The 14048-nt window shown below is 43.3% G+C and overlaps 2 protein-coding genes across 3 annotated transcripts; both read right to left on the bottom strand.

The window, feature by feature from the left end:
* Positions 1–1971: 1971 nt before the first annotated feature.
* LOC110989787 (uncharacterized) lies at positions 1972–5973 on the bottom strand. The gene is made up of 2 exons (XM_022254411.2): positions 5244–5973; positions 1972–3839 (listed from the first exon to the last, which is right to left on the bottom strand). Exons 1-2 carry the CDS (start codon positions 5382–5384, stop codon positions 2718–2720), a joined length of 1263 nt encoding a protein of 420 aa, XP_022110103.2. The 5' UTR covers positions 5385–5973; the 3' UTR covers positions 1972–2717.
* Positions 5974–6280: 307 nt separating this feature from the next.
* tmem208 (transmembrane protein 208) lies at positions 6281–12128 on the bottom strand. Of its 2 annotated transcripts, none has more exons than XM_022254413.2 (4): positions 11916–12128; positions 9327–9482; positions 8525–8661; positions 6281–7456 (listed from the first exon to the last, which is right to left on the bottom strand). In XM_022254413.2, exons 1-4 carry the CDS (start codon positions 11919–11921, stop codon positions 7249–7251), a joined length of 507 nt encoding a protein of 168 aa, XP_022110105.1. In that variant the 5' UTR covers positions 11922–12128; the 3' UTR covers positions 6281–7248. The 2 variants fall into 2 exon arrangements, with proteins under 2 accessions (XP_022110105.1, XP_022110106.1); XM_022254414.2 differs by lacking the exon at positions 11916–12128 and adding an exon at positions 11774–11889.
* Between the last annotated feature and the right edge of the window lie 1920 nt (positions 12129–14048).

The raw sequence follows: 14048 nt of genomic DNA, 5'->3' as shown, positions 1-14048 counted from the left end.
TCCCACGGTGGTCTTGGAACCGAGGCTACAATCCTGTACATAATAGTTGGAACGCCTTGTGGGAAGCGCGTTGCAAAGATTCCCAGTGTCCCCCATTCAATGTTGCGTTCATTTATTGGACCAAGATTCAGCCGCCCAACTTACCCAATGAGAAGCAACGTTGACAGGGGGCGAGGGGGGAGGCATGTTCCAACGAGATTTGTCCAGGATTGTCTCTAAAAAGTCTGGCTTATCCTAAGCCGGTTCGTAATTGTGAAGTCACTTTAGTTTAAACCATGCCCACTGTACACGTGCACTGCACATAGGGTTACATGCATTGATCTCCAGTATATAGACTGGATAGGACATTGAGTCCAAAACGCGTCCCCGGCGTATGTGTATTTTCAGGAGGGTAAATGACGAGTGTTGCGAATTTCGTTGCATCTACTTTTAAAATGGAGTTTTTTTGTGCTCAATCCACCCGTCAGATTTTTAAGAAAAACTGAATTCCGCACCTGGAATGGATAAATTTGGAAAAAATAATGGTTGAACTGTACGCAGCAGTGAATTACCGGAAATCAAGTCAAGTCAGTGTGAGCTCAACTTTTAAGCTGATTAATATATGAATGAATTTTATTTCCATTTTTTTCACTGGAAATTCAAGATTGTGGCTAGAAGATCACTTTTCGTTTCAATGCGATGGGGGTTAGCAGCGAAAAAGTTTTTTATTCGCCTTACCCCAAAAATACTCCTAAAATATATAGTAGTAAGACTATGCGCTCAACTCTGAAGGTAGCCGCTCGCCTCTATCCAAAATGGGCCCGCAATTTTGGGCTTTTTGTACAAGAAGTATCCGGACCTAGAAACTACCGGTCCAAATTCAGGATTTATAGAAATATTTCTATGATCCCTCCTGATTATGGCATGTCTTATTGTAAAAAAAACCCGAGGGATCACAAATTACTAATGAGCTTGCTCACAGAATTCCAACCATTTGGTGAAATGCGTTCGACTGTGCTTTTCTCACATTGATTTGAAATAGCGCCCTCAAGTTTTGTGTTACATATTGCACAGTTGTCCAGTCTTGTGTGTGCGACTTTCAGCAACTAAATAGCAACTAAAAACTTTTGGGGTAACCCAAGAAGATATGGGACTTATCTTTTGTGAGAATTTTTCTTTGAAAATATCAAATTACTCTGCAGTTGAAAGCCAACGAAATTTGTTGTTATAACACTGTCGAAAATTTAGGAAATGAATGAAAATAAATCAGCATCAATCCTGTATTCAAACCTAGAAAATTGCCTTGTGTCCCTGCGCCCAGGGACATGAAAAAAAAATGCAGTGAGGGAAAAATGCAAAAGTTATGCGGTGTTGACCAAGCATTCAGGCGCACGGACTCCTGAAATTCGCTACAAATCGCAGTTACCGGCTTCCATATAGGACTCTTCTGGGATCTCGGGGTTCCCGGCCCACCACACTTCCTCCCTGCCCATCCATTTAACCCCCAAAAGGGTTCGAGCGACCATGCAAGGGAGGAAACGAGACAAGCCCCTAAGCCCTGGCCGCCGAGTCGGCCACACGTCTCGAACCTGTTCTTAGGCGCTCACCTGGACTTCGCGGACAGTGCCAGCCGCAGAGCTTACCCGGTCGGTTAAGGTACTGCTGGTATTTGACAGGGGTGAATTGGAGTCTCTTATAGCAACTGACTGACAGCAAGCGTCGGGAAAATAAAAAGTCATTCCTGGGATTCGAACCCACCGTCTAACGATCTGACAACAGTGAGCTTAACCACTCGGCCATCTCAGAGATACCGCTTTTGTGCTGTTCATATTAATTAAACTTAGGAGATAACAAAATTCACTGTTGCGTACAGTTACCCAACATAGAAGCAACATTGACAGGGGGCGAGGGTAAAGGCATGTTCCAACGAGATTTGTCCAGGATTGTAGTCCAACAAATGTTTCCGAATGAGGGACTCTCGCACATTGAAACTGCGGTTTCCAAGGGTTGTTTAATAACAGTGTGGCCAAATCGCAGTAACTGTTGCCACCAAACCGTGGCGACCTCTTGTGTAAGCTCCCTAAAACAAAAATATTTTATCAATCTGAAAACACATTATGTATAACAAGTATCTAAAAACTGAGGATTTTTTTCTGATTTAACATAAAATTTACAAATGTACATATACTTATCAAGAGTAAGACAGTATCGTTTTCAGACTGGTAGGCAAAATAAAGAAGTGTAGCATATTAATAATAGATAGGATGATGAGTAGGCACTTAATTTAACCACGCTTATGGGTGTTAGATAAAACTGCAGCTTAGCAGTGTTGTGGGTCCATTATTGCAAAGTGTGGGGTGTACAAATTTACTAAACATTAACGCAGTAAAAATAATGTTACGAAAGAGAACATTAAGAAGTACATGTACCACTATGGAAAGAGCGATGGCATCGAAGAGTGGTGGATTTCAGATTTGAGAATATTGTACAGTGTGAATTTCTGAAAATGACAAGGCCATTAACTGAGAGATGGGCCCGAAGGAAACTCCCCGCACTTAAGCTATGTACTGGAACAAGACCCAAGTTGAGTTTCTTGCAAGCAAAAATTAATTACACAGAACACTTGAAAAAATATGAACTGTGTAATGATAAGTTGGCTGATGCATAATCCAGAGGATTTCAGAGTTTTGGGAGTATTTTTCCTAAAGTTCTCTCGGGTCATGTATACGAGAGAAGGCCTAAGCACTCAAGAGGTCACCTGGCCGGGTCACATCGAGGACTCTGACTGAATGCTCAATCGCGCAGAGAGCCATCTCGTCCAGGTCCAAGCCCAGACTGCTCCGAATGGCCGACCCAAGCACGGAGTCGCCGTGGAGGGAGCCCGGCACAGTCCGGGACTCATCGGCACTTGCCAGCCTGGGATAACCATGAAAGCCGCGTCTGGAGACGGCGTGGCGGCACGAGTAGTTGATGAAGTAGTCACTGTAATATTGACTCTGTAAACTGGCAATGTTCTGGCGGGCGTCGTATGGATGATACCGACTGGTTGTCAAGTATTCGGATTTAATCCTGAACTTGGCTGGCTGGGCTGGAGGTGCGGACTGCGAGTAGGCGCTCTCCAAAGGCAAGGCGTGATACGGTGCATCGATGACATTTCCCGCGCAGGTAGGCGGGGCCCGACGGTGCTCTGGGTGGAAGTTTCCCGCTGGTGGTTGGGGAATCTGGCGGGTTTCGCTTCCACCGCGCATCCAGGCGTCGTCGTTGTAGAGGGAGAGGTCGATGTCCCCATCTGGTATGTACAGGTCACTGACGGAGATATTCCACTCGTCACTGGGATGACTAGCGGTAGACGCAGTGCAGTCAGACGGGTCGGCCGTCGAGAGCTTCAAGTTGGTGGGTAGCGGAGAACAGGGCCGGCGCTTACTGACAGCGGCTCCGGTGTGGCTACCCGCCGCGACATCTCCGGTGACGTTAGAAAGAGGGTCCGGCCCGGTAGTCGGACACGTTGCCGTGTCGGTGCTGTTACCACTGTGCACCGCTGAGCTGACAACTCCTGGAGCACTGACGGGCGGGGGTATGGTCTGCGGTTCAGCATCAGAGTCTCGTGGGGCCCCGTACTTCTGAACGGGGTAGCGTGCCTTGTATGTCGAGCAGTGGGCGCAGTCCGGGTTTAGAGCCCAGAAGTTGTCCTTGCCGTTTGGTTTCGTCTTGTTCTTGAGCACTTTGACGAAGCAGGAGGAAGTGGATAAGTTGTGACGGACGCTGTTCTTCCAACCGTCGTAAGACCCCCGGAAACATTCGTAGGAGGCCGACATGTGACGCTGAATCTCTTTCAGGGTCATCTTACCGGTCTCAGATTCCTAAAATAGCAATGCCAAAAGAAAGACAATGTAAATACTATACTACATCAAAAGTCTGAATAAGCATTTTGGGGAATAGTTTCTTGAGAAAAAAGTTCAGTTGTTAATCTTGCAGTTTGGGTCAACAATGAAATTCACACCTGAGCAGTTTCTCGTGGATTTTCATTGCGCCATTTTCAAAGGTTCTCTTGGGTCTCCTTTTGATGTTTGTGTTGCTACGAATTTGCGTTTTTAACATAAATGTGACGGCATCCAAGGCAGAAACCAACCTCTGCCTTGTAGCTACATGTGTATTTCTACATTAAAATTGACCCAAAGTTTGGATATTTTGCTTTCGTAACTTATTTTTCACTTTTCAGTGCATGTGTCAGTGAGCAATCTTTTCTCAGAAACATTTTCAGAGAGCAAATTATGGGGTACACTATCTGAATGGGAAACCCCTAAGGAACAATGTCTTTATGTGATGAATTCGCAGCCGTTGGAATAATACAGTTGCAACATAAGTGCCACAATAACATCGTTCGAACCAAAATGGCGGATTATTATGCGCCATTGCACACGGAGAGTTGAACAATAGCTGCACACTGCAGATGAACACCTGTTTTGGTTCTAAAAGGTGGCTCCATTTTCGTAAAAATAAAGTTCTCAAAATGCAACTTTGTGTCTCTGGTAACCTAATTTCAAAAGGTATTTTACTCCCTTTTGTTTTATATAATAACATGTTTCCATGTTTGCTGTACTGAGACGTCATCAGTATGTGAAAGAAAATCTCAACATTATATAATACTGTGCATAAAACTGCATATTTTTTATTCTGCTTGCCAAAATTTTATCTTCTTTGGTGGTTCATTGTTGTGTAAGTACATAGTAATAAGCAATTTAAAGACATATGCATTGAGTGATTTCTTTACCGGTTGACGTACATTAGAGCAACAGCGATCTTATCAAGGAAAGCATGGATAAGTTATTTTTGAAGTGCACTGTTCAATACATTTACCTGAATATTGATGTTGAATTGTTTCAACCATTGACGAGTTTAACGTTTAAAATTGCAGAAATGTATGTCTAAAACAGATTCCTTGCAGCTACACTTTAAATCTGAAGATGTTGCAACTCTTCTTATGTACGGCTCTGATGACATTTCAGCAACAGCGCCCTCATTTGTGAGGAAAAGTACGGGAAATTTGTAAATGTTTAAAAAGTACTCTTGTAACCAAAAACAGACGTAGAATAGTTTCTTATATAAGAATAGAAAGCCGCATGAAACACATTGGCAAGTAAAGTTCACATCATGCAAAAATACTACCGATTGTGTAAGATTTCCAGCAAAAGTCATGGCAATGTTTACCATGGCCTGATCACCTGGGCTCTTTTCTGCACCTGAAAGGAATTGACGAAACTTACCTTTATTGCCATGGCGATGAGTTCTGCGAAGGAGTAAGGGGACTTGATTCTCCGCCGGTAGTTGGGCCGCCGAGACTTGCCTTTGCCTGTCCCGCTGGGCGGCGTGACGTCGCAGTCGTTAGCCGGAGAAGACGGAGCCATCTCTCTCAAGAATTCCACCGACAGCTCGCAAGTGGTTCAGTTCGATTGCAGGGTTTAGAAGTTGTTGGACACTTGTAAGCAATGTCTACGACTTAATGCAAGGACAATCTTGGAATTTCAACCTCCAGGTAAAATAAGAACTTCAGCAATACGGCTCAAAAATTGCCAGTGGAGAAATGCATGGGACTACGTGCAAAGCAGTTCCTCGTGGGACGCTCAAAGAAAGAATGCATAACCAACACCGAAGCTCAGTAGTTTCACAAACCCATCGTTGGACGGGAACAATAGCCAATCAACCCGTCGGTGGACAGGAACAAAAGCACGGTCAACTTCAGTCGCCTAGCAGGACAAAGATAGGACGGACGATCACAGGATACCGCCGCCACGGAAGTTATTCAACCCTGCCGAGCCTGTTGTCATCCAGCGGTGAGGTCTGAGAAAGCCGAGCGCGCCACCTTTGATCTCGGAAATCGGCGCTTCTTTTTTCCCCGAGTCCGCGGCGGCTTGTGAAGTACTGTAAGTTTGTCGGCGGCCGGTTTAGGACCCTATATGACACAGCACTCGGAAATACATTCTCCTCAATGTGGGTGTATGTGTGGTGTGTGTGTGTGGGGGGGGGTTAAAGGTCCAGTCAGGCAGTAAACTTACTAGACAGGCACACCAACCAACGGACCGAACAACTCCGAAAACGTTCACAAAAAAAAAATTAATTCCATACAGACAGTCACTTTTTGTATGTGTTTCTATTCATGTGAAACGGGGAAGCAACAGTTCGGAAGTGCGGTGCATGTTTACCAGGATTATTTATCATGGACTTTTTAAAATAATCTTTAAACATTGTTTAAAGATCACATCAAACGTATGCAAATGAGTTTTCAAGTCACAATAAGCCTACCTGAATTACAGAGAACCTTATTGACCTTTATTGCACATTACTGAAAATAACTTGAGATGATGGGTTGTCGAACCTAACTTTACCAGAGCTTCGAGGATGCAAAAATTTCTTGAATAACAGCGAATGCAATTTAAATTTCATACGAAGTGCAATCTCAATTTTTTTCTATTCGGAATGTTTTTTATAAAAAATGTTCAAGATGCTCATTTCCTTGACACAGCAACTGTTGAACTTTCCTTACAATTTGCAGTAAATTTTCTTTCACTTACAAGGCATAATTGGCAAGGGAAAGACTGGGTCTGGGTGAGAAGTGAAATGAATACATATTTAAAGACTTTATAACATTCTCATTTTTTCTTGTAAAACAATTGTATAGGCTACTTCACTATGTGAGCATGCAGAGAAAAAATTTCCCTTTTTGGAACGCACAGTATTATACATATGCGGACTGGCAATAAGAGGTCACTAGTGCATGCCTATGCACCCCCAGGGACTGTGAATGACCTCAGCATGGTCTAGTGCACACCTATTCACCCCCAGGGGCTGTGAATGACCTCAGCATGGTCCTATTTCCAACGACATTCACATTTACATTCTCAACTGCAACACTCTTTCACATGCAGTGTCAAATAAATGCCATCATACACGATGAGGTTAGGGACTTTTTAATCATGTCGCAACGTGGGCTGTTGAAGATGTTTGCCGGCTTTTTCTGCCAATGTGCAAAGGCCCTGCTGCCAGACAATTCCAACTAGCTCACAGCCTGTACAAATGCCAAGATATTAGAGGTAATACGCAGCACCGCCGATATTGGATGGGAAACCACTGCCCTGGATGTACCAATGAGCACTCGCAAACAATATCAGAGCCATTTCCACATTATAAATTCACACTTATTTAAAAAGAAAAGGATAGTCATTCAGTCGAATTTGTTTTGTCCTAAAAGGCCTCTTGTGGTTGGAGCTGTCATCATCTCCTCTGCATCTTCCGCTCCATCTTCCTCTGCTTCTTCTCGTCCACCTCGGGCGCCGGTGCAAAGAACCAGGGGGCCAGGATGGAGGTCCAGACCAGGTAGAAGGCCCGGCCAGGCACCACCAGCCACAGGAGCCAGAAGGCGTCCCAAAGGATGCTTAGGACCTGCAGGACAGCAGTCACCAACATGACGTCTTTCACGTGTCTGTCGGGAGATCATTTTGAAAGGCAAAAGATGCATCATAACAATCATTTTTATATAAGTACCTGCCGTGAATGCTGTATTTTAACTGGCCTAGAATGATATAAGTGTCTAGTCAAAAAAAAGGTAAGGACCCCTCAGCTCCATTATCACTGACTAGTCCCTGCCTCACAGTCAAAGCCACAATGCAGGAACTGCTAACCAGACTACTCATATTTACTATTACCTGTGCTACTTTCACAAAGTACGGCAGATGCCAGTAAAATGTGGAAGCAGCAAGCTGGCATAGGTGTGATACCATTCGCTGTTGGCACAGCTCTTTAATGTGTTGTCAACGGCAGATTTGGGTCATAGTGATTTTACATCTGTTTACTTCAAATTTATTTCTTGCGATTGTATAAGGCTCTTTACGTGACGTTGAACCTGCAAGATTACATAGACAGGGGTTCAAAATTCAAAGCACATTTTGGCTTGAGTTAGGGTTGGAACCAAAGTAGTACAGTAATGCAGCAAATGTCTGGTTTACAGGTAGACCCCAAGGTGGCCTATGGAGGCCATGCTCCCTCCCCCCCCCAAAAAAGGGGAATTTTTCTTCTTTTTGAAATACATGTGTGAGGAGAAAAGGGGAATTATTTTTTGATTTTTCATTTTCCTTCCTTCCTTCGTGTCAAAGGCCCCCCGATATAGCCTCACCCCTCTGAAAAGCCACAAAAGGCAACATAAATAATTCTCAAATTTTGGGCCCCCACAGAAACTTTGGTTCTGAATGTGTTCTTGGTGAGTGCCGATTTCCAATACTCAACTTGTCTCCATCTCAGGCTTCGTCTTTGAAACCAATCCCCAAATTGTAACCTGAAGCTTTTAAATTAAATTGAAGAACTGTAATGTTTGGCTCTTTTGCATCTTACTTGATGTTCTATGGCACCATCAGACTTACTGTTGCAGTAACATCTTCAAAGTCAGGTAGTAAAAAAAACGTTGAAGCCTCCGACGAAGTCAAAGTCGAGTACTGGAAAACGGCCTAGGTTTAGGAGAAAACGGGAGGGTCAGGGTGAAGAAAGCCAAGCTTACTCTGCCATTCCTTGCTCCATGTTGAGATCCACACCGCCATCTAATAGAGTACCAGTGGAAGAATACTTGGCTCGGGCCATGAAAGCCATGAACTGGTAGCACCCAATGTACACGGCCGATGCAAAGATCAGGAAACACTGTACAGGGAAGAGGTGGGTGAGGAAAGTCAAGGCTCTTCAGAAAACTTGAGAACTTCCCTCCAGTGCAAAGTCTCCAATGTGAGAACTCCTTGTCACACTGCTGCCAGTGAGCTTGCGGCTCAACGTGAAAAGACCACATGACTTGCAATAAAGTTTTGTTGACAACTTTTGTTTTCCTCACCACTATCAGAAATGAATGTTGCCGTCGTGTTGACACAATTCAGGGTAAGCCTACAAAAATATCTCGCTTTGATTCCACATGAGCACATATCGCCATGTTTCCTGTAGTATCTTAAACAATCATCACCAAGACTAGCAATGTAAAAAAAATTCTTGAGGGCTTTTTCCATTCAGATGCCGAACAGCAGAATGAAAAACAAAGCACTCCGTTCATGTTTTCAAGGGTAGAACCTTGATTAATTACGGAACATACATGTACATTGTCATGATTGTAGTGTGCGAAAAAATTGTGGACATTCTCTGCACAGGCCAGGACGTGCATGTTCACTGATTAAACCTTTTCATTTGGAATTTACTTTGGAGCCTGCTTCATCGTACTTGATTTGCACTCTCTTGCTGTTCAGGAAATTCTGTCACATTAAGAAGGGCATCAAGATTAAAGACAAATGTCGGGGGGGGGCACGGGGGAGCAATTAACATACCCATTGTAGCCATGAGAACGACTCCAGCCACCACAATAGCCGGACGACAACATATGCAGCACTGGCGCCAAACATGATGTTGCGATAGAAGATCAAAGTTTTCTTGTTGTCCTCTACAATCTGCTTCTGGCCCTTGGTTGCAGCTTTACCTTTGGGCTGGGTGGGCAACGACACCAAACTATTGATGACCAATCGATAGCAAAATTATTGATAATTGGTTAATTCCAAAAATTAGGGGTCCAATGGTGTGATATTTTTGTGTCCCTGTTACATCTGACCTTTGTTATTTCACATGGAAATATCACCAGCATTGATTTCAAACTATCACTGCATGTATTTGTTTGGCAGGTAATTTACAATAATTCATCACTCTTGGAAATCAGAGAACGTGTTCTGAACTTTAAACAAAATCATATGTCACATGTGACTGGGACACACAAAAATGGATGCCTAATTTCTGGAATAACCCAATTTCAACCTCCACGCACGGTTAAGTGGATATGTGGAGGTCAGCCGTTGACCTGATGTACATGTACATGCATGTGCAGTGTTTGAGCACAAGTAAATACAAATAGTGCAGTAAACACTGCAATGGTAATTGGCGCGGTAAAATGTTTTCAGGAGACATCAAATAGCCCTGGCTGTCTCTCAGGGAAGATTCCGGAAACTTGAATTAACTAGATTTTAGTAATCAGACAATGGATTTGAATCTCCACATGGGGTTCAAAATCCCACAGCGCGGAGCCCCCCTTAAAAGTGGCAGTGATGGAAGGCATACAAGGAGGGTGCCTTCTGGTTCTTAAAAGCATCCGCCACCACGATTCTCAAGTTACCTCCTAACCACAAACAGGGTTTCCAAATATGACCTATTGGTAAACCACCTTTTTCTCAGACAAGTTCAGTTTTTCTGAGTCCAAGTAACCAGGACTTGGAAAGGGTTCCACACTTGGACATCACGTGAGCTTGACATCCTGCGCATATACCCTCTGAGACTGGTCTGAAAAAATTCCACTTATTTTCAAAAGAAGCTTCCACTACCGCAGAATAAATTGCAGCTTAGAATGTATGACGGACAACCTTTCTCTGTAAATGATGGAAATTTTTGTAGATTTATAAGCATTAAGAGCACGCGGACAGTGGATGCAAATCTTTAACTCATGACTTCTCATGGCCTAAACAGATTGTTACCAAAGAGCTGCCCAAATTATCGCAGATACATATGCTGGGTCACTACTTCATGTACATATCTGTTAGCTATTCACATACATATACATGTATACTAGTACCTCATCAACTTCCATAAATCATCAATGATCAGATCTGAAAAAACCATCAGGCAATGAGGCATGCCAGCTATAGTACACTATACAGTCCTGTGACGTGGCGCACCTCAGCATTCATTTGATATTCCCCATACAGTATTGCCAAAACTCTTTGTTGAAAAACTTCGAATCCACTTGGTTAAAAAGTGGTACTTACCGTATTGCCTTCATGATGCAGGCTGTTGAACCTTTGAGAATAATTTCAGTGTTATGAAATTTTGTCCGAGATTTAAAACAAAAAAAAGGTGGCATCTGGAAACTGGGCCAAAATTCAGCTGAGTGGTCCTTAACATGGCACACATGAAAAAATCTCAGAAAATCCCAAGTTTAGGACGGTTGATTCCTGTAAATCTTTTAACAATGTTTTGTACTTCCATTTGCATACCCAAATAAAAGTTGGTTAGAACATTATTTTTGCGTCTTGGGTGCATTTCAAAAGAGTTCATTTTGCACTTCAGAAAAAAAATCGGAAAATCAAGCCAAAATAAAATTTCATCACAACTTATTAAAAATCAAGATTTACGAATCAGCTTATTTGGAGTTTGATTAAACTTCACCATTTGAGAAATTTCAAGTACAGTAGATTCCCATTATAGCACTGGTCCAATAAGCCACTGGAGGCAAACTTAAAAAGTGCACCACATTTATCCCCAGAACTGGGGGGGGGGGGTCATCATCAGCCGCACTCCCGTAGCCCCAGCGCGTTATAGGCAAAACAATTTCCTTGGGTCTTAGGCCTGCTCACCATGGAGGTAGGAAAAGATAGCATGTTAACCATCATGACCACTGTTAACTCTTTCCAAGCTGAGTGCGGTCCATGGGTCCATGGAGGAGCTTGTCATGTCAGCTAAAATTACTAATCAAGATTGAGATCTTGATTTCTTAAACATATGCATGAATAAAACCTCGCATAATATTTTGCACGAAATAATTTCACAACAGAAAGACGTGGTACTTTACACTGCCCACGTCATGTAAATGTACACCGTACACGTATAACACTAACAGTGTACATTTACCCAGGCCTAACACTGTAACAGTGGCAATTATTATTGTTAGTCCTACAATCACAACGATCACCCACAGAACTGTAGGGTCCGACAACTTTAAGAGACGGAGTAGTACCTTACTGTTCAGGAAGGGTTAGTAGGGTCCGATCCCACGTCCACGACGAAAGTGGGAGCGGGGCGGACGTCGGACCTCACAGTTCTGGGGGTACACAAAACGATCACACGGGCTGCATGCCACATGCTCATACAAAACTCACCGGCATGATTTCGATCTGGTTGCTATGTAGGGGCCTATACCTCTACTGTAGTAACCTCTTTCGGGTAATTTGTTTCACGTCCCCAGCAGCAGTTTACTTTTACAATTTCTCCAACAAATCCTGTGCTAGTACAAGGCCTAAAAATATGTTCCAAGTTAATGCATGCACGGGTCATCTGCGTTTGTACGTCTTTGGCCATTATTTATTTAGTGTAAAGATTAAACGCGCCCTCTATCGCCGCAACTGCTTTCCCCACGATCGAGTGGGCGGGACATTGGAAGTTGGAACACAGACGTACATGTACATGTAAATGCCTTGGGCGCTTATAGATCATCACACTTTTGCGTATATCAAGTCCTTAGGAGTTCCTTGTTAAATTTCTTCAGTACGCAGCCGAACACTTAAAATTTCGAAATTTTTCGAGGACTTTGACTTATATGCAACGCACATCTAGCGTATAAGTAACGAATTCAGCGCATCCATGGCGTATGAGATGCGCATGAGTTCGTTCAGCGCATTGATCTGAGATTAATGGTAACAGCGTACGCAGTGTAGTTTTTTGCATGCCCGAAATCTTCTGGCATATATATTGCCAGCAGCTTGGCTGTACTGTGCGCATTCCTGCGTACATCAACACAAAAAGATTAAGATGCATACGACTGCGTATGAAAAAAATGTCAGTGCGCAACTCATACGCAGAAGTGTGACTGAGCCCTGAATACCTGAGACTAAGATCCCCTCGACATCAATAAATTTTTTTCCGATATCGTTGCAATGCATTTCACGCGCTGAGACTGCAGGATTTCTTTCAGTCATATGTCTTGCAGTCAAAATCAACACCAATTTTGTGAAATGTTATGAAAATCGGACGCGCCGTTCTCGCACATCGCCCATTTTATTCCAAAACAATTTAAAAGTATTGTCAATCAGTCGGTCCGTGTACGGTTTGTTCATTCGTTTTTTCGACTTGAAAAACGCTAAAACCCTGAAAACAAAATCTGAAACAGAGTAATTTCTCGTTTTTCAGTTTGACGCATACTAAATTTAAAACAAAAATCTGGTACGGGACAACTAAGTTACGAGGAGGGGTCGAACCGCCCCTCGGTAGTAAGATTGTCCGAAAAGGCCCGGCATTTTCAGGGTTTGAAGTACATGTACGATGCGATCTGCCTGTGAATGCATTATGCACGACACTGTCAATGTAACTTTGCACAGCAAACCACCAAAACACATTATGCAGAATCTTGGGATGTTTTGAGGAAACCTGGCTGGGTCATTTGCCTTTCTATTGAGTCATACTTACTCGCCTTTTGAATACTCTGCTTGGGGCCTAGGGTGGTTGGGGGACGGGGGCTAAAGACAAAGGGAATGCCAATGACGTAACTACATGTATGAAGGGGAAGGGGGCACGTGCCCCCAGGTGTCCCAAATCTAAACTTTCCATTGACTTAAACGTTATATAGTTATATATCTGCAGTTTTACTTGGTGCCCCCTTGAAAAAATGTGTGCACCTCCGGGTGCCCTCCGGACATTTTAGTTACGCCACTGGGGAATTGCCCCTCCCCTAAGCCACACCACTCGTTTGGGGTTATTATTGCTCACACACAGGGTAAAAACATAATGGAAACATCTAGACTGACATTATGCACATAGCAATTTAGAAAGATCATTATCAAATATTTGTAAACTGTTTCATTTACGTCAAGAATGGCACACGCAACAAACTTATTTTCGGCTGAAGAAACATCAAAAACTATTGAAACCAAGCTTGTTCAACAGCATAAAATTACCTTTTTTAAAAAAGCACGTCCACTCTCTGAATGCTTTTGAATCTTTTCAGCACTTCTGCGCAAAAATGCCAATTTCAGGTTTTTCTGACACTGACTTCTGTCAATAATGATCTCCCTTACTGCGTTCACAACAGCTCAATACGCCCCGAGCTGAAGTGCACCCCAATCGGCGAAAGAAAGACAGGTGGTTACAAGCAGGTTCTTGCACTCATTCTGCATGTACACAAAGACAATAAAACTAAGGCCGTGTCCAAAACGGGCTTCCAGAGCTACGGCTACGTCTATTGTCTATGCATCTCCACACATAGCGACCTAGCTCTAAACAGATTCGGACGCAGCCTT

This window comes from Acanthaster planci, linkage group LG06 (genome assembly GCF_054643075.1).
Source record: "Acanthaster planci isolate LZ-2023a linkage group LG06, COTS_SCS, whole genome shotgun sequence".
Taxonomy (NCBI): domain Eukaryota; kingdom Metazoa; phylum Echinodermata; class Asteroidea; order Valvatida; family Acanthasteridae; genus Acanthaster; species Acanthaster planci.
Note: the sequence above shows the minus strand (reverse complement) of the source record. Positions and strands in the feature narration are given on the sequence as shown.

Coding starts and splice junctions, on each gene's coding strand:
- LOC110989787 (XM_022254411.2), bottom strand. CDS start 5,384: ATGGCTCCGTCTTCTCCGGCTAACGACTGCGACGTCACGCCGCCCAGC. Junction 3,840..5,243: donor TCATCGCCATGGCAATAAAG/GTAAGTTTCGTC, acceptor TTGCTATTTTAG/GAATCTGAGACCGGTAAGAT.
- tmem208 (XM_022254413.2), bottom strand. Junction 8,662..9,326: donor CGTTCTCATGGCTACAATGG/GTATGTTAATTG, acceptor TTCCCTGTACAG/TGTTTCCTGATCTTTGCATC. Junction 7,457..8,524: donor ATGGAGCAAGGAATGGCAGA/GTAAGCTTGGCT, acceptor ATCTCCCGACAG/ACACGTGAAAGACGTCATGT.